Source organism: Clarias gariepinus, chromosome 3 (genome assembly GCF_024256425.1).
Source record: "Clarias gariepinus isolate MV-2021 ecotype Netherlands chromosome 3, CGAR_prim_01v2, whole genome shotgun sequence".
Taxonomy (NCBI): domain Eukaryota; kingdom Metazoa; phylum Chordata; class Actinopteri; order Siluriformes; family Clariidae; genus Clarias; species Clarias gariepinus.
Window position 1 is genome coordinate 8,174,469 of NC_071102.1, and position 21,217 is coordinate 8,195,685.

Genomic DNA, 21,217 nt, shown 5'->3' on the forward strand with positions numbered 1-21,217 from the left:
TCACACACACAGAGAAGCGGCAAGAACGCAAGCCGGTTCAGTCGTTACATTAACATCAGTCGTGAGTTAAGCCAGTACCGTCACCAAACTCGTACCACGCAAGTTCATGAACGCATAAAGCAACTGTTAGAGCAGTGTCTCGACCAGACCGAGCCTCCTGCTGTACATGCACACACATACACACACACACTGCTCAACACACTGACCATCAGAGTGGGATAGACAGCATGGGACTGTTGCTGTGGAGGACGAAAAAGACACGCAGACATTCAGAACTGACTCACGATTCGCTCTCTCGTGCACAAAGTAAAACATTTATTTCAAACAAGGCATGGTGTTAAACCTAGTATTTTTTAATAAGAGAAACGCTCTGCTATACATACGTTCCCGTATGGACCAAAAGCTTATAATATAAATCATCATCATCAAGAATTATCATTATACAATAATAATAATTATATGGGCGAGTATAATTATTATTTTTTATAATTGTAATAACACCTCATCATTAAATCGAATTGCATTCGAAACATTCCTTATTCGTTTAAAGGTTCACTTGTGCTTTTAACTTTCCACGGCCAATTAAAATGATACACACTGTGTTAGTTGTGCAAATCCGTTTCCAAAAAAAAAAAAAAAAAGGTGCCATTACACTCTCTACTTTACCCAAGGTTACTGAAGTGTAATGTACAATATCCTACACTCTGTTACTATAAAAAGCATCGCTACACAACATAATAAATATGACACGCATTACAACAGAGTGGTCATACACCACACAAACACACGCTACTGTTTAATTTGTGTTCTGGTGACACACCTCACCCTGAGATAAAGCTTCCCACCTTACTGCCCATCGTATGTAAAACGCAGGGCTGTGTTATCAGAGAGACTCGATTCGGCTTGTAGGCTTCTATGGAAATCCGAATTTGAAACCCAAATCTGCAGCAACAGCATGCAAAGAGAGCGCGGGGTTCCTCATTATAACAAAGACCACGGCAATAACACAACCTGGGCTGCTTTGCATATGAGGGACGTGTTGACTGATAAGTGTAAAGATTACCATTTACATTGGCTAGAATAGATAACCAATGCGGCAGACTGTCTGTTCAAACAGGTGTGTGTGTGCGCGTGTGAGAGAGAGTGTGTGTAAGAGCATGGGTGTAGAAGCTACGCCCATGTGTAAATATGCCTGCAGTGTTTAACAAATGTTAATGATATATATATAAAAAAAAAAACAAGCACAGGCATGAACAGAAAAAGTATGTGAGGAAACCAAAACTTTTTGGAGATTTAAGGGGAAAATACCAACATACCAAAATACCTTATAAAATAGCTTTCTTTACTGAGCCTCTAACATTAATTTCTTGCTGTCACTCAAAGCATTGAAATTCTTCACAGAAAATAAACAACTATTCATCTTTATGAAATTTAAGGAAACGCATGCTTCAACCCAAAGTCGAGCCATTTCTCGACACCCATACCCTTTAACCCAAAGAGCAAACAGAGATCTGGATTTGCTTTTACAAAGCTTAGCATTAAAGCCCATGCTTAACAAAAGTATTCTATTCATTAACAAGTTTTTAACCTGTTTAACAGGCCAGTTATATAAAATGGGCTTAATCCAAACTTCCAACCATTCAATAATGGTGGTCTACAAATAACATCCACCTGTGTGCAAGTTTTGTCTTCGGGAATAAATAGCTCTACAGCAGGAAGAGCAGTTCAGCCATAACACTAAAACCACCTGTCTAATATGGAGTACCTCCCCAGGGTGCAATCAAATCAGATCTGATCCGTCAAGCCCTGGACTCCCCTAGACCTCTGAAGGTATGCTGTTGTATCTCACGCCAAGTGGTCAGGAGCAGATACTTTAAGTCCTGCAAGTCAAATCCCACAAAAGCTCGGTCGCATTGAGATCTGGAGTCGATCTGGAGGCCGGAGCAACACCTTGAACTCTGTCGTGTTTTTAAACCAATTCGTGAACTGTTTTGTGCAGCGTGTCAGGGTGCATTACCCGGCTGAAAGAAGACACCGCGATCAGGGAACACCGTTTCCAGGAAGGGGTGGTATTTGGTCAGCAGAATTGTTTGGGCAGGTGGTAGGTGTCAAAGTAACATCTATGTAAATGCCAGAACTCAGGATTTTTTAGCAGAACATTGCCCAGAGCATCACACTACCTCCGCCAGCTCGGCTCCATCCAATAGTGCATTCTGGCGTCATTTCTTCCGCAGTTAAACAACACGCGCATCTGGGCCTAGACATAATGCATAAGAAAATGTGATTCTTCAGACCACCTTCTTCCATTGCTCTGTGGTCCAGTTCTGATCCCCATCGTAGGTGCATTTGGCAGTAGATCATGGATCAGCATGGGCACAGCGTTAACTTTTCCAGCAATTTATGTTACAGTAGCACTTCAGTTGGATCGCACCAAACAGACCAGCCTTAACTCCCTACGTCTATCAGTGAGCCATGATCCTGACGCAGATCCAGATGATGTCCTTTCCTTGGATGACTTTTGGTAAACAAACGACTGCACACCAGGAATACAGCACAAGAGCTACACTTTTGGAGTTGCTATCCATCATAATTTGTGTCTTGTCAGCGTCGTTCAGATTTTTACACATGTTAAAACACATCAACTTCGAGAACTAAGTGTTCACTTGGTACCTGATGTAGGCAACCTCTTGACAAGAGCCAATGTAATGAGATAAATCAAAATGTTATTTACTTAGCAGGTTTAATGCTCTGGATCACTGAATGAACATTCAAAATGGGATGCTTTCAATTTACCCAACAGCTAAAGGAGCCCATGCATGCAAAACAACTGAGACCCATGTATACACCTCAATTAAATCCTTCTCAGACTTCCTTCCTTTACGCTTAAAAAAAACGCCAGAAGCTGCTAGAAAGCATATGGAAAAATTACAGTTCTGACATCTTCACCCCTTAAATGGCAAAACCCATTAAAATAAGTGCCAGGGTACTATCAGGAGAGTGGAAGTGGCTATGTGGAGAGACAGCTTTCTGTTACATCTCTAACTGCACTTCAAGTGGAACCTTCTGAAATAATCGCAGAAAACAAACTGGACGCTTATTTCCTCTCTTTCATTCCTTCGCTGTATCTCCATACCTGCTGCCTCCTGCTTTCCTCTCCACTTCTCTTTCAATTTTTCTATTCCATGCTTCCCTACACCTCCTCCCTCCCTCAGTCTCACCCCAGTGTGAGTGTGTGTGTGCGTGCATGCATGTGAGTGCATGTGTGCATGCGTGTTTGCGCCAAACGCTGCTGGCTCCCGATTACCAGTGAATCTTTAATGACCCCATTGCCGTCACCCCACCAACCCTCCCACCTCCACCCCCTCCCATATCCCTCCTACTCACTGCCAGGGCACAGATTGATCTTTTGCCATCTTTTTATCAAACATATAAAAGCTTGTTTTTTCAACCACCGTGTGTGTGTGTGTGCACACATGTGCACATTAATGTGTGTGTACCATGTGTCCGCCTGACTGCCTCCCACTATTTTCCAAACATCAGGATAACAAGGAGACACTGAGGACAAGTGTGTGTGAGCAGTTGCATTAAACTGCTCACACACAACCCTAAACACCCCCCACCCCCCCTTCTCTCCAGACTGCTCTACTGAATAGCCGTCTGCTAAATGGCACGGTCCTGGGGACAGTTGTATTCAGCTGGACTGGAGGAAGCAATTACCTTTAAAATGGGGGTCAGAGTCTTGGCTCATTTGCTTTAATTGAATTCCGATATCTGGCTCGAGCTGGCCCGGGCCTGGCTAAGAGAGGCCTCATGGGCTGCCCTGCCCTCGAGCTGGAGTAATCACGAAGGGTCAGTCCCTCTAACCTCCTACTACACCGCTCACTACTCACCACCACCACCTCCACCATCATCATAACCCTAAAATAGACTAAAGCTCAAAGAAACGTAAGCTGCAAAAGGTGACCAAAGGTCAATGGCTTGGAGAAGTCGGCAATGTTTTCACATCACTCACCAATCATCTCATTGTGTCAGAAAGGAAAGCAAGGTGGTATTTATAAAAAAAAAAAAAGGGGGATCTAATAAAAATCTGTGAATCGATATGTTCCTTATCCTTCATTATTGCTTCTAACGACATTAAGCAGTAATGTACCAGTCAAAACTTTGGGCACACAAATGTAATTAAGAATTATGATCAACAATAACTTCAGTTGTTATTTCAAGCCATGACGGTAATCTGTTCTGGAATAGTTCTTTCAAATACAGTATTGTCAAGTGCATTTGATGGAACGGGCTCTCGTGAAAACTATCCAGGGAAATCAAGACCAAAACTTCTCTCCATCATTTAGAGTTACCAGCCTCAAATAAATCACCAATTAACAAACATCACCTCAGTTTAGAGTCGTTAGAGGGTTTACAGAGCATAAGTAGCAGACAGATCTCAAGATCAACTGTTCAAAGGAGATTATTGCATATTTGGAACGCCTTGAGCATTGTTTTACAAAAATACAAAATCAGAAAAGCCCATGTAATTGGGTGGTGTGGATGATCGCATTTTTTGCCTTTTTCCCCCCAATTTAATCTCACCACGATAATATAGATATCTTCAAAGGATGTGTCCAGATTTCTAAAATAATTCCACCTCTATTACTGGAGATATGAGGGTTATAATCACATAATGAATGTCTGGGTCACCCGAGACATTTTGGTAAAAGCAAGATTATACATCAATGGAGTAATGGAAGTCGAACAACTAATAAAACTATTATATTATCTCTTGAAACTAACATTCAGATGAATCAATCTTGAGTAGGAGGAAAAATTGTGTGACCATTCCTTTAACCAACTGAACATGATCATTTATTTACTTTGATTTCATCCGAGACTGGTCAATTCCTGCAAATTCAACTTCCTGTTGAAAAAACCTTAATGTGTTCTATCCCTGCAGCTACGCAAGGTTATGGGGAATACCTCCAAAAATGCTCTAAACACACACACAGTCTCAAACAGTGCCACAATGTAAACTATATCACATGACGCATTCTGAGAAAAATGATGGCACAAATAAAATATGGCATCCAAACATCAGATCACATCACATGTTACAAAAAAGAATAATAATAATAATAATAATAATAATTAAAATAATAATTAGACCATTACAGACAGGGCAAATCTGCACAACGCTAAAATACGTACTAAAACCATGACGTATTAACTAACCTCTAGGATCTTATCTGCTGCTACATTTCAATTGATGAGATTAAATTAAATCATTCCTGCTGTGCGTGAGGTACATCCTCCGGCATATTAAATGAGAGTCTGATCCAGCATCGAACATTAAAAGACACAGGATGCTAATTAAACCTCGAAACAGCCTTGGGAGACTTTTTTGGGGGTTTTCTTTTTTTTGGTTCAGTATAAGGTCAGTGCAGATTTACCCCAAGCCTTGGCCAAATGAAGGAGTAAGAGGGGTATACACACGGTGAGAGGCAGATTGGGAAGTCCACGTACCCCGATGATGGCATTCAACTCGGTCATTGTCACTTGCTTAGCACGCTCAACAGCCTGCGCTACCTGCTGTTGGTGCTGCAAGAGACGAGGATAGAGAGGGGAAAAAAAGAAAGAAAGAAAAACCATTAACATTTCAGCAAGGACGAGCTGGGCATTAGCATTTCTCTTATAACTCGCTCAGAAAAATGGATGTCAGCAATCGTTAAAGTCACCCTCGGTTTAAAATGAGTGTTGATTAAATCATTAGGAAGAAAAGGATACAGAGGGTGAACATTTGATTGGGAAATTTGCACCAAGCAACAGGATGTTATTACACCACAAAACAGAAGAGCCTATCGGAATCAGGAAGCAAATGTGTTTCATTACTTCATTTCCTTTCCAAGGGAAGAGGGTGACTTTTTCTTTATTATTATCATTAGGGGGAGGCAGAGGGTGTGTTTTGAATTGGGAAATCTCATTATAAAGAAAGTCTTTGTGAAATACTCTACATATGGTTCACTACCATTAAACATGCCACATTAATAAGAAAACAAACATGCATGATGGCTAACAATACATCTTTAGGGTGACTTTAAGGACATAAGGAAGTATGACAGAAGGAGTTAAGAAAGTAAAGCTTGTGTTTACCTCTTGTGACAGAAAAGGCATGATTTGAGCAAGAATTGCATTGAGCCGCTTTGCAATCTCGGTCTAAAAGAGAAAAGGAAAAAAAAAAAAAAAACATTACTAAACAGTACATTAAATAGTTTTTAAAGCACGCATGGATGGAACTCTGTTTTACCTCCTAAAGAAAAGTTGTGATCATCTCAACTGACGAGCAAGAAGTTGCATCATCAGCCATGATAACAGTCTCTACTGCAAGATTACATCAACCCAGTCCAAAACATGCACCAGGGCTATAATGTGCCTCTCCAAAAGGAGTTAAATGTGGCTGGCTAGGCCTTGCACCTTCTGCCCATCTGGCTGGAGGAAGAGTGGGAGATCTCTTCTCTCTGCCTCTCAACAAGACAGAGAGAGAGAATGCAAAAAAGAGAGATCGAAGGAAATGCACAGAAGCATCTGGCATCATCTCCACAGCTCTCCCTCATTACCTAGACAGATTATTTCATTAAGATGCTGAAATATGCTAATGCTGATTTGGGGCTGTGAGATAAACGATGGTAATGCCGAACAATTATCGTTTCCCAATTCCCCCATATTCCACATGCACGCTCTGGAATGAGCCTTGTGGACACGAGGATGAAGGATAAAGAGGAAGCTTGGATGGAGAGGGGGGGGGGGGATATGGGGGGAGAAAAACGGTGGTGGTTAGAGAAAGAGTGGGGGGATGTGACAGAGAGAGAGAGAGAGAGAGAGAGAGAGAGAGAGAGAGAGATGAGTGTGTCAGAGGGCGGATGAAAAGCGACGCGGTGAACAAATTGATTATAGGACAGAGCAGATGGCCCAGCAGGTGAGGCAGGAGAGAAACCCTTTTCTTTCACATTCCGCTCATTTCTCGGCCTGTTTGCCCTGTGGGATTGTGGGAGGGTGCTGACCCTGTCCTGCTGCTCGCGGAGTCTCTGTGGAGTCAGGAAGATTGTGGGAGTGGGGTGTGTGGCGTGTCAGCCTGAGAGGTGCCCACTCAATCACACACAAAGTCCATCATGCACAGCCTGCCTCACATACTCACAAATCTCACAAACACACTGCATCCCAGCACCTCATGCACACCGACTGCCTCACACACACACACACCCCTCTCTCCACAGCCCCCTTTTGAGCCTCAGCGCCTCCGTTCCTGAGCCGTTCTCCCATGTTGCCCCAGCAACTGAGCTGGCCCTATCCGGCTCTAAGATCATTATGGAAATTGGAGCTCTGTTTGACCAGGGCAGGCAGCGAAATCATATTATGCACACAGTGGCGGGTCATTAAACCGGATTTTCAGCCTGTCCGTCAGATCAACTCAGCCAATTAATGCAGATAAACGGGTCGAAGGGAGGGCGGGAGAAGGAGGGAGGGGAACAACTGACGGCTCTTCAATAACGGGGTGTATGAACGAATAGGACAAGCTGGTAACACTAACAAGAGCTGATTTTTTCCCCCCTTTATGATCCGTAACACTGAAAGAACCCCCCCCCACACACACACTTATATACAGTACTGTGCTATAGCCAACACATGGCTACACACAAGCAAACCTCAATCAAGAGCACAAGCCTCTCCTTACAGATTCAGCACTGCATTAACAAGATCTCTTAAATGACACACTTACAGAAACAAGACATTACTAACCCCCCCCCCAGATCTGTAGCGCTTGTGTGATCACCATGGTAATAAATCAATTAATAATCAATTAATTTCCCTGTACTCAAAAAAAATAATAGCAAGAGACTTGAAATGAATTTTGAACTATAATAAAAGGCCTAATGGAAGCTAATTCAGGGCTTGTGTGAAAGCGTATTTCTAGCAAAATCTTCCAAAGATTGTTTAAAGACGCTTTTATATTTCACTGTAAAACCTTTCAGACATGGAACTATTTTTTACAAGGAAGGATTTGTGGGTTTAGCTGTATTCTGACTCGGCACAGAGAGCATGTTTTATTTTGCATCGTTCGAAACATGAATAAGACCTTTGGCAAGAGAATAAAAAGAACGATAATCGTTTAATAATTGTACATTTGTTTCGTGTTAGTGACGTTCAGACTTCTTCGACTAGAAGCAAGATCTGAGTAAACAGGGTTTCTGCCCCTCACCGCAGAGAAACACTGAAGTCCTTTTCCATGCCAACTGCTCACCCACTACACAGATGCTGAGATAGGTTTAAAAAAAAAAATATGGGGGTAAAAAAAAAAAATGTTGGACTAGTTCTTTAAATGGTACTACTTTCCATAAAATTTGCATCATATCAAGGCAGCTGACGCAAATGTGAAATATCAGTCACAAAAGCTGAAGGCATCGCGCCACGGTCACGCTAAACGTCGCAGAACAGCTATAATAAGCTTCTGAAAATCGAGACAGTTGGGTCAATTTCCTCCACCGTTCGCCATCATCACACGCAGCGAGATCTCAGCCGTCTCATGAGGAAGCTGTAATAACCGTTCCCGCCTCGTGCGTTTCGTTCTGCGGTACAAGAGCGGGCTGAGGAAGAAAGGGCTTATGGGTAGGTGACGAGTTCCTCGTTTGGTGGCCGTTTCCATCGAGGCGTGTTGAAAGCTTTTAGTGCCGCTCCGTCACGCAGCGCGATAAAAAATAGGGCTGTGAAAACAGAGCCCTTGAGCGCTGAGGAGGCTTTTTGCTCGGCTTCACAATTCCAGGTGCTCAGAGCTGTCTAGCACCCCGTGAAGAGCACTCTCACACACACACACACGCACATACATAAGCAGGGCTGTGTCAGGGCACACAGGGAGCCATTTGCTTGTTGCTACTGGCGTTAGCTGAGTGGATGGAGACACTGATGAGGATTAAATATGGGCCACAACAACAAGGGACTGAAGCAGCACCTCTCAAATGAATCAGTAAAAACACACACGCACAAAATAAAGGTTTAAAAAAAACATTATTAACTGATTTGTCATAAGTGTATTTAACACCTGTAAATAACTGTACAACTGTCACCCCACACACAAGCACAACCCCACCCCCTGCATCTCTAATCCCCTCTGGCTCGAGGCAGAATGGCTGTATTGAGCAGTGAAGCTGTGTGTGAGTGGGGAGGAGATCACTGCTCTTCTCGGCCCATTGTTAATGTGCAGCAAATCCCGCTCTAACAGTTTATTGACGTCTGTGTTTCCCTGAGCGCTCATCTCCTGGGAGTGAGGCCAAGGGTCACAACCCCACTGGCCCAACTCAAGGAGCAAAGAAACCAGCCAGATGCTTCTGAAACCTCAGCAACACACTCGCACCTCAACAACAGCATAAAAAAATACATTACATTAAAGCAGAAACGTCAGAATCATTTAAAACTCATTACATTCTCAGGCCAGAGCAACACATACAGTTTACCATGAACTAAGTTACGGTTCATTAACACACCAGAGAATTAAAAACACGCCTGCAAACGGCTGATTATTTCGACTTTGTCTATAAAAACTCATTAAAAAAAAAAATGCATTAACCTGTTAAATACCTAAATTTAATTTAAGCCTTTATTAGTCACATATACTTATTAGTGCATAGTGAAATACTTTTCTTTTCATATCCCAGATTAGGAAGCGTGGGTCAGAGAGCAGGGTCATACATGATACCTGGGTTAAGGGCCTTGCTTTAGGACCTAACAGTGGTGGAGATAGAGCTTGAACTGCCGACCTCCTAATCAGTAACCCAGAGTCTCAACCTGCTGAGTTAACAAGCCCTTAAACATTCAGCATTCTAAAGCTTCTACATATTACATTACATAAGCCTGTATATTAGATCTGGTTTATACCTGACGCATGATGATATGCATGTGTGTGGAAACACTGGCACCGACACATCCACGTCAGGTTTCCATGTCAACCAGGAAAACATTCAAGAACGAAGATTGAAATGATATCAGAAACAACAATATTTTTAAGATTATAAATGTTCAAGAGCACAGCTGAAATTAGCCACAGAGTACCCGAGACTCAGCCACAGAAAAAATACTGGTTACAACAATTACAAAAGGTTCATCAAAAATCATTAATGAGCTAAAATCTGAAACAGGGGCAACAGGGTTTAGGAAAAACAAATGTTATCTTAACAGGAGTATTTATATAGCAGTAATAGTAATAGAATAGAAGCAATTCCTTTGAATTGCATAAACACAGGTACGTCGGAACAGTGTATTATTTTTATTATTCAATACATTACCTCATTAACGCACCTTACTGTGCAGTTCTTAGAAGCCCACCCAACTACACTACCATACACAGTGCATCATAGGTCTCATTCTTTGTAATGGTATTGTCTTTTTGTTATTTATTTTTACCTCTTTTTTTCTTTATTTTATTTTAACCAAGCCGTTAATATTCTTCTGCACCTTGTTTGCTTGTATCTTGTTGTATAATCTTAAATGCATAAAAGTCCTGGCTACTGTAACATTACAATTTCCTGTTGAGATTAGTAAGATACTCTATCGGATGGGAATCACCAGGGATCACCCGATGGGATATTACCGGGATACCTAGATTCGATTTGTATTTCAATTCTGTTAATAATTATGTTTTTATAAAAGATTCTGATTGGATTATTAATTTATGTTTTCTTATTAAAATGATTTGCTCCTCCCACACACACTGCAACATTTTACCACTATATACAAATAAAGTCTTTTGAAGTCCGTGTTGGTCAATGATAGTCTGCGACACAAACTGCCACACAAAATTGCAATATGTACCCGAATCCAAACATAAAATAATAAGTATATATATAAATTATTTTTTATAATTTAAATACACCCCCAACTAGCATTTGTCATATATTTTTTAAGGCCGAAGAATATCATTGTGCATTGTAAATATTTCGACACAGATGTTCTTTAACACCAGTTGAGTAGACTGCTGAAGCTGCACTAGTCAGGCAGCATGTTTACACCATATCTCTGCACCACACTGTTTTGAAATCAACGCAGGAAATAAGTGCACTTTCAATTAGGTAATAAACAAAGCAAAACATTGAATGCGGTCCCTTTGCTCTCCCTCTGGAGTGCTCACTTCAGGGTGTAAACCCATTTCCACTAATGCAACACTCTGTGCCACCCGCAATAACCAGGCACTTCCTCCAGTCTGCAAGCTGACATGCTGAGGAGCGTCTGCTTTAACTCTAACAGCTCATAGTTGGTCTGTACACTGCATACATCAACCCATGATGCAACCAATGAAAGTGTGCACCCACACACAAACACATGCACTCACGCACAAAGAAGACTGCCATATTCTGAGATAGTTTGCTTTGGCTCTAGGACAAATCAACTATCATCACCTTGGCAAACAATTCCCGGAAACTTCAATAAATTATTCATTGAACAAGCCCTTTTTCTATCTCTCTCCTCCTCTCTATCTATCCTCTTAAACCCATTCGCTTCACCTCTTTTAACACCGATCGAGATTCACTTAATGAAGCAGATGTTCTTTCTGAGCTCCTTAATTAGAAGCAAAAGCTTCTGCTTAAACTAAACAGATCTAAAACAGACTATGCCTCAGTACTTGTGATGTCACAAGACAGACAAAATAGTTCACCTTGGTTAGTAGAGAGCAACATAGAACTTGGAAACTTTGAGCAGTTGAAACATTTTGTGAGATGTTCTGCTGGGCGCTGAACATTTTCCTTGCTGTTAAAAAGGCTGTTGAACTACTTCTTAGCTAACAAGAGCTAGCTATTTAACTGCCAGAAACAAAGGGAAACATTCATGCTTGTAGATCCTGCCATTTTTTTATAAGGGTAAAGGTGTAGAGGCCATTAATAAACACAATTTTAGTGGTTTCCTGAACATTAAAACAAACAATTTATCATTTTAGATTGCTTTCCATGATGTAAATTACAGATTAGGAGTATTTTAGTGAGAACGAAAACAAGAAAACAGACAAGGAAAGCGAGGAGGCTTTGTAGCAAAAAGCAGCAGGGTGCCGCTGTAACGAGGCAGCCCAATGAGGCACGATAATTAAAGCTCCTCACTGACACTCAGACCAATACAATCCTCCTTAATGATGCCCCGCTACTCACACGGCCATTTTACCTTGCCCGAGGCTGTAACGAATAACCAGAGCAGACTGAAAAGACCATCCACATGCTCACAATCAACTTTAACAGACTATGAATGTCCATTTTTTGCTTTTTTTGGGGGGGGGGTTAGATCATCAGCTAAAGCGCACCGCGGCACACACAGGTGTCATTCTATTCGCTTTGGACTTTGATGACACAACGGAAGGTCGCAAACAGGCCAGTGGATTAACCTGTTTACTTTCAGACCACTCAGCTGGACAGAGGAGCTTAACGGACACTCTTCATGCCATCCACTACACACACAGCGTGACGGATGACTAGTTGTTGGTGTTCCAAATCTTTAACTCACAACATTAACCTTGTGCAGCCTTGGAGTGAGAGTGATGAGGCGTTTACTAACAACTGAGCCTCTTCATCTCATTAATCAGCAGTGTGAGTGAGGAAAAAGAAAACTGTCCCGTAAGATCTCACCATATATTTAATTCAGGTGTAACGCATATCTTGCATCCAAAACGTAATCACTCTGTCTGAAGAATCACTGCAGTTCACTTAGAACCACAAGTCTTGTTTCTTCAGCCTTTTCACGGCAAGCAGATTAATGCTTGTGCAGCAGACTATTCACTTCTCTGTGTGGAAGGCCAAATACAATCGCCCATGATGGTTATTCATAATAATATAAAAAAAATTTGGAGAAATGCCCGTGCGATTAATTCAGTCTTTGTGGTTTGGATCATTTATTGCATTATAAAGCTAAAAAATACTTTTTTTTTACCTGTAGAAACTCCAGCGAGGCAGCGTATACAGAAGCCCGATAGATTGCTCAAAACAATCCATATTTTAAGTAATCTATCGGACTGTGTACGTTGCTTCGCTGGACTTTTTAAAGTATACCATTACAGTAATAGCCTACATTAATTATAAAATAGGAACAATAGCCTTTTTACCTCAGGTCGCCCAATTAGCCTCATAGCCTTTTAAAAAAAAAAATTTATACCCCAGATCACTTTATTCACTTAGCATCATAGCCTTTTTATTTTTACCTCAGTTAGCTTTTTCCTTAGGTCCTTTAATTAACACAATGTCTTTCCTCTTTTTACCTCAGCTCTCTCAGAGAACACAATAGGCTTTTTTATTTTACCCCAGTTAGCATCACAGCCTTTTATTTTTACCCCAGTTCCCCCAATTAGCATCTTAGCATTTTTACCTTATGTGCCTCAGTTAGCAATATAGCCTCTCATTTTTACCTCAGGTCCCCCTGTTAGCATCACAGCCTTTTATTTTTACCTCAGCCTCCTAAATTAGCCAAATAGCCTTTTTTTAACCTCAATTAGCAACATAGCCTTTTCTTATCTACAATTGATTAGTTAGCACAACAGCACTCGGTAATTAAGCATTTATATAGCAATCCTCAAATCTGTATTAAAACAAAATTTCTAGCGAAATAACTTCAGCCGCATGCACTCGATTCGAGATATATCTATACACACACGGGGCACTTTAAACAAACAAAAGTCATACTTAACCTTAAGCTGTAGAAAATCTCTCCAAAGTAACGCCTCACTATCATTACCGAACATACCATCTTACACAAAGTGTACATTTACTTCTGGTAATTCTTCCCATGCAGCACATAAATGTAGCCTAGCTGAGCCTTAACATCAGGCAGCACACCAACACAGTAACACAACCGGCATTAAATACGTTTTCAAAAGGTGTTTGGGATGGGTCACATACCTGTTTGTGCATTTCGATGTTGAGCCCATAGGACATCTCGTAGTACTGCAAAAGAAGAAACGGATAAGAATAAGCAAACAAACATGCACTACACACACAGACGCACACACACACCCCTTATCTAAATATAATAACCGAGACAGGAATGCAAAGAGGATTTGGAACACAAAAGATACAAATAGTTCAACGGTGCATCGTATAACACCAGAGGTTGTTGCTGGATTGCACTGATGTATTCATGGCCTTAAGGAAGAATGGAAAAAATGTGCTTTCTTTTATTATTAACAGATGAATCACTGTGGCGTGTACACACGCATTAACTGGAATAATTAAGGGGATGATCATGACGTGCAAGTTATTGCCCATTCTTGTTATTGAAACGATTAACCAGACAGCTTTTTACAAAGATTTAATGCACTGCACAATAATACAAGTTTCTAACTGATAATTGTTCATGAAAGTCACCTAGAGCATCCGAAATGCTCCTGACTTTTTTCTTTGCATTTCAAATGGTGTAATTTGTTTACCTTTAGTGTGTTTATACTGAGGAACACGGAAAGATGAAATTTACAATTAATTCCTGTATATACTAAAACCAATAAAAAATGAGGCATCCAAAGTGATGTTTAATTCCCTTTCTGTCCTACAAACATCAGGTAACCCACACACACATAATATAATCCAGAGCTCTGTGTTAAATGCAGTGACGGATCAGAACACACAGTACTGTTTAATGTTCAGATACAGTCACTCAATTTTGCTTTGAGTCAGACTTCACACAAACTAATGGTTTCATTGACAAGTCACACGTTGTCCACACCTCCTCTCAAGGTGACCGCACTGCAATCTGATCTTGCCCCACGTGAGCCTTGCGAGCTCATCTGTTCTCGAGCGCAGCTACTTTGACCGACCAAGCGAGTGCTTTTCATCAGCCTACTGGAATTTGAACCCGAACAAGAACATTCCTCAGGATTTAGAGATACATATCGGCTTAGATCTCTCTCCCGCGTTCTATGCTTTTGTTAGTGCACATTCTTAGAATAAAGAAACTACTTTTTTTGTTTTGCTCCCATCACATTTCCATGTCCTCATTTGGCAGATGTTCTTAACCAAAGTGACATACAAATGAGGTCAGAATAGAAGTTGATCATTTGGGATTTGACCTCATGACCATTAGGTTACTGGCACGCAACCTTAACCTTAAGCCTCCATATGTAAAAAGTCTGTCACTAAGTAAGAGTACGAGTGCTTTGGAAAGAAAAAGGGAGTGTAAAATTAATTGCATTTTAATTGTGATTTGCCACCCTTTATTAATCATACACTCGATTGCGACATTGGTGAGCTTAGCTAAAGTTGGCTAATTAGTAGGTGTTTAAATTGCTAGCTTGTGGTGCAAGTCAATACAAACAGTTTAAGTGTTTGTAGTTGCACAGTCTGGTGAAAAATGTAATAGATTACACCATATTACACCAAAGCTAGACAATTTAAAAAATTGCAACTTAATCGTGAAAAAAAGGCTATTTGTTGCAGATAATCTACGCCGTCAGGAATTAATATAGCTTTTGTAAATAAATTAAATATTTTTATTTTTACTTAAATACTGTTGAGGTGATAAATAAATATTGGCAAACATCCTATTAATGAGATCATTTGTCCAATTATTTGCTGTTAGCCTAGATCAATATGAATAGATACAAACTGGTACACTTAATATTTACATGTCGGAGGTAGAATTGCAATACATGTGAATACACTTGATCTCATGCATTTGTATAAATAAGGGCTTATTAAGTAAAGTATTCACTTATATACTCTTCCTGAACACCTGGGATAAAGTTCATTGTTTTTATTTTCGATCGATAATCTTGTGAGATTATACTCATCGCAGGTTCGATACCTTTCAGAGATCAAGTGTATACTGGTTCTAGAGTGTACACAAGTAACTACTGTTGAAAAGACAATTTCTGTTCAAAAACAAACTAAACCTCAGTCCAACACTGATCCACTAGCATTACATCGCTGCTGTACAAGAGCGTTTATTATAGCTACTGACATGTCGTGCAACACGCAACCCTTCGAGTTGTAGATATCTAATCTGTACTAAAGAAGGATGACCGTCACCCCAACCGCTAACATCAGCTAATTCTCTGAACACCAGGAAAAAGCCCCCCCCCCACTACTGGCTGCTTTACCTTGTTTATCTAACGCTGCCCTTTATCCCTTTTCATCCGGCATTCCTACGAAAAATAATATTTAACCAAAGTACCGGTATGTCAAGTCAATCTCTGCATGGCCAAATAAGATAACAGGGGCTGGTTAACACTGTCCAACAGAGCGCCGGTTCTTACATCACTGACTGCAGGAACTGCTTTTCCTCTTGCCGCTCCCGAGTTTCCAGAAACACGAGATTCCAAACAAGGGTGAACGGTGAGCCATTAAAGTATCGATCAGGATGAAACAGCACTATGGGGCGGGTTCGTGTTTGCTGGCACTTTATTGCTCGTGTTATGTTGGAGAAACTTGTAATTGCGCGCCTGGTGAATTTTTTCAAGCAAGTCTAATTACAGAGGCAGTCTCAGAATAAAGACATTTTAATCATGCTGTGTATCTTTTACACTTGAAAAAGTAATTGCAGTGTAAATATAATTGGGTTTCACAGTACAGTTATATACCTCAGTGTTTTTTTTTCTAAGTAAGGTACACAACGTGTCTGATTGGCAGCACCACCTTAAACGACAATCTAATGTATGCTTTGTTACCTTCTTACCTGCGAGCAAGTCCATCCCTTTCTTAACACTGTTTTAAATACCTTTTGCATGAGTTAAACACTTGGGATGCCACCCATATTTCACCTGGCCCAGTCGAGCCACGCGTACACAAACTACCTTAAACTGTAAAGAGATGAAATTTAAGCTTTGCTAGACTACACACTGGTCTGTATGGCGCACAACGTATAATGGAAAATTACAGAGAGGCAGAAAGCAACGTACAATCTAACCTGTTGTGTTTGCTATGCAGAAAACCATAAATTACACGAATTATGCTCCATCCCAAACACTGACTCTAATTACCTTTATCACACACCTCTAATCACAGCTAACACTCTGATAAAGCATGCGTATGTGTACATGTTTGGGATAAAAAGAAACACATCTGGCTCTCACCATGACATAGTGACGCTGCATCTCGGTCTTCTCGTTGGCCAGCTTGTCATACTCCACCTTCAAGCTGAAGCAAACAGACAAAAAGAACAAGCATGTGATGTGTAAAGATGTGGACAGCGCAGCATGTGCCTTTGACTGTCATTAATATTCAGGAGTGCTTTACCTGTGATACTGGGCTTGCAGGAACTGGAACTCGTCTTTGATCCGGTCGCACGATTCTGCCACCGTGAACTTGAACCCGGGTTGGCCGGGCTGATGAGGCGCCTGCGAAAACCGAGATCATTTTCGTTCATGCAATCTGTCACAGAGTCGAGCGATACTTCCAGGCTGCACCCTGCCACCGTTACCCAAACAATCAGACCAATCTTTGCCATTAGGCTCCTGTGCAGTGGCTATGTTTCAGACACCAGGAGAGTAATGTGACTCATGGAAATAACTGCCGCTGGTGTCAATAACACATTTCATGCTTCCTGATTCTTGGGGAAATTATATTTCATCTGCGGGCTGAGTCGTGGTCTGTCAAAGCTGCCTGTGCGTTCCCCTGGAGCTCGGCCCGCTGGTCGTTTTCTTGCTGGTGGGAATAGCTGCCATCACTCAACAGCGTTCTCTGTCACACAGACGGGTCACTGCGTCTAAATGGCCTCGGAGAAAAATTGTAACCTGACTTACCCCCACCCTTCTCCTCCTCCCTTCCTCTCTCTCTCTCTCCTTCACCCCCTCCCTGCTTGGTCTCTTGTCTCTAACCCTCACCAGCTCAACACAGAGACCGTAACCCTCTCATTGTGTGAGCTCAAACTGCACCAGGGTGCTGAAGTTGGGCTTTTTATTTTATTTTAAGCATATAATCGGGCAATTGGGGTGCACTCGGGCGCAAACAAGAAGCGCCCCTTTGTTTATTCTGCCTGTGAAGAACAGATATAAAGAGGCACTTTGTGCTCGGAGGAGCCTTACACAAACCCCGTACAACAAAGTGCACATCACTGAGTTGTGGGGGGGAAAAAAAACAAGAGATATCAGAGACATTACTTACCGGATGCCGGCCCTGTGGATACATCCTGTGTGATCCGGTGATCCCTGTATGAGCAGGTGGACAAGATCCCCCTCGGTATCAGAGGTGAGCTTCCACCTGAGGAGTCCTGCCCTCTGTGGTAGACTTGAAGATCACAAACAGTCGAAGAGAAAAGAAAACACACAATGTTGCAGCAGTGTGTTCATTAATATATGGATGAATTAGAATGCGAAGAAACGATCTCTAACAAGATCTCGCACGAGTTCTGCTCGGTTTTAGTCGCTTACTCTCGGTCTGTTTTCACTCGGACAATGTAGCGACACAGTGTTACACGGATAAATCACTGATTTACAAGGTTATCTCCAGATGCAGAGCAATAACTGACAGCTCTGAAAAACAACAACAACAACAACAAGAAGACAGGGATCCTGGTGTTACTGTATATCCGTTATACCTTTTTAGTCTCCACTAGATCCCCGCAGAATGAAGTCCCAGCACTGAGGAACGCGTCCAAACCCAACCGTGCACACTCACTCCGTGCCCTGCCTGTGTGTGTGTGTGTGTGTGTGTGTATATCTGTCTCAAGTCTTAGAGGAAATCACTCTCAGGCTGCTGCAACGCCTTTCCAGCCGCGCGCGCCGCTCCAACCGTCGAAGCTTCGTTTAAACTGTCGACTTTCTTGCTTCTTTCTTCTCGCGCTCTGACAAACAAACAAACAAATAAGAGCTCAAATCCTAATCCCAGCCGTCGCTCAAAACTCCAAAGCCGACATTCGAATATTTAAACCGTTCGGGTTGTTGTTTTTTTTTTTCTTCTTCTTCTTCTTTGTTCGACGAATCAAATAAGAACAAAGTGAACACCGGAACGCGTCGCACTTAGTCCTCGCGCACTAAAGCTCGCGCCCCGGTTCCACTCCGCACCGTACCACACACAGACTGCCCACTGACACAACGATTCAACTGCCGCGAGAAAGACGCGACACGGCCAATCAGAGCACAGCAAGGAGTTTATCTACGCGCACCAATCAGAGCGCGGAGTCCCCACGTGGGGCCAAGCCGCCGCCTTGTGCACTGATTGGACTGTAAACATCTGACCTCATGTTCGCCATCTTGGATCTAAACGTGCTTCTTCTTCTATTTATTTTTTTTTTATTTATTTATTTCCTTCCTCCCCCTCCCCCTTCTTCAGACAAACAGCTTACACGAGATAGGATTGTTCGAAATCGTAACCACGGAAGCTGAAATCTCGTGAAGAAATTCGTTCTGATGGAGAAACTAACAGCTAAAACGACACAAGTGATCAGGCAAATCGTACGCAAAGCAGGGTGTTTAAACAGCGCTGAAGCAAAGGCGTGCACACAGACACACTGATAATTTTCAGTGCGAGCTTGGTGTAAACGTATTAAACAGTTCTTCGACGGTTTACTTCAGAGAGCTCAAATTAACAGAAAAAAAACGATCATCCGCGATCACTTGATTCATGCTGTCAGCTCAACAACAACCCAAACCCGACATGTCTGCGCGCGAGCAAATCAACCTATCACGAGTTGCTCGCGCTACTCCGCCCCACGTGGGCTCATCTCCGACGTCACTCTGTTCCACCGACGAATAACATCACGATCCATTTCCGTGCCCGCACCTCATTGGTGGAAAGCGGCAAAGCCTGTCAGACCGACCGCTGGGTTGTCAATCAAGCCCACGAGGGGTAGAGCGCTGACAAATGCCTGCGCCTCTCAGCCTCCCGCCTGCGAATAGCGCTCGGAATGGCTGCTTAATTAGCTTCGAATGGCTTTTCCTTCCAGCTCAAACAATCTGTCACTACCATGTGGTAAAAAAGAGAGCTTTGCGTAAAACAAAAGAGGGAAAAGCTAGCAGGGACTAAATATCAGTTTGATTTTTATTTTTTTTAACCACGTCTGCATTTGTATTAAACAAAGCGTTTATTCCTCTCAAACACTGGCCCATTTCAGCCTTCACTAATCTGAGTAAAAAAAAAAACAGTCTCATTTAAAATGCATAAAGCCCCCATAAACGTGTCGTTTTACACCATGGAATCAAGCTTTTGCAATCAACTTGGATAAATTCACAAGAATTAAAAATGCCTCATGAACATCTCTATACTAGGGTTTATGAATACACATCGTTCATTCACCTTCAGTAAGGTCTTTCTCCTGTTCAGGGTCACAGTGGATCTTTATGTGATCCAGAGACGCAGCCTGCATGGGCTACCAATCCATCACAGGGTAGCGTTCAGACACATATCCACACCTAAGACCACCAAATTTAACCTACATGTGTGTCAGAGGAAACAAGAGAACCAGGAAGAAACCAGAGTTCAGGCCTAAACCAGGGAGCTGTCAGGAGACCTTTTGTCATACATAAACATGAGATTTAGTGACACCTAATGTCCTCCTTCCCTTTTAAATAGCCTCATATCATTGGGATTAGCTCATTTACAGTAGATAGCAAGCTAGTTAAGTGCTAGGAAACCAAATTTGAGAGGCACATTGGTTAGTACGGTTGCTTCACACCTTCATAGTTGTGTGTTCGAATCTCAGCTCTGTTTTATGTTCATCTGGGTGCTCCGGTTTTCTTCCTGATTTGTCTCTCAAAATTTCCTGTGGTGTGCAAGTCTCTGAGCGTTATCCTGGGATTGGCTCAAAGCACCATGTGAGCACAGTATAACTACTTTGGAAAATAAATAAATTAGTCTTTAATTGTATTGTCACGTAATTGATTTATAAAACAGTAGTAAAATCTTATAATAATAATAATAATAATAATAATGATAATAATGATTATTAGGGACAAGACGGGGAACATCCTGGACAAGGTGGCAATCCATCACAAGGCAGACATGCATACACCACACACTCATTATCGTACTATGTTAATACATACTATTTGGGAAAACCGCTTAGCCTAATCTGCATGTCTTTGGAATGTGGGGGCAAACCTGAGTACCCATACAGACCCGGGCAGGAATCAAATCATCAACCCTGGAGGTGTGAGGCCACAGTGCTAACCACTATGCCACCATGCTGCCTATTATTATTATTATTATTAATATTACACCAAATTACATTATCAAAAGTAAACCTATTTAAAAAGTCAGCTGTATTCAAATATTCCATGGAATTA

At 41.7% G+C, this 21,217-nt stretch overlaps 1 protein-coding gene across 4 annotated transcripts in view; it reads right to left on the bottom strand.

The window, feature by feature from the left end:
• Window positions 1-19,161, bottom strand: part of tle3b (TLE family member 3, transcriptional corepressor b) — a 32,329-nt gene extending 13,168 nt beyond the window's left edge. For 2 of the 4 annotated variants that reach the window (XM_053492053.1, XM_053492052.1), the window contains exons 1-7: window positions 18,532-19,161; window positions 18,099-18,221; window positions 17,232-17,332; window positions 17,069-17,132; window positions 13,905-13,949; window positions 6,139-6,201; window positions 5,512-5,586 (exon numbers count right to left, since the gene is read on the bottom strand). In XM_053492053.1, the coding sequence (XP_053348028.1) occupies window positions 5,512-5,586; window positions 6,139-6,201; window positions 13,905-13,949; window positions 17,069-17,132; window positions 17,232-17,332; window positions 18,099-18,122 (372 nt within the window). In that variant the 5' untranslated portion in view covers window positions 18,123-18,221; window positions 18,532-19,161. Of the gene's footprint in view, window positions 1-5,481; window positions 5,587-6,138; window positions 6,202-13,904; window positions 13,950-17,068; window positions 17,133-17,231; window positions 17,333-18,098; window positions 18,222-18,531 lie in introns of all 4 variants that reach the window. The other 2 variants (XM_053492051.1, XM_053492050.1) reach the window with 2 other exon arrangements.
• Between the last annotated feature and the right edge of the window lie 2,056 nt (window positions 19,162-21,217).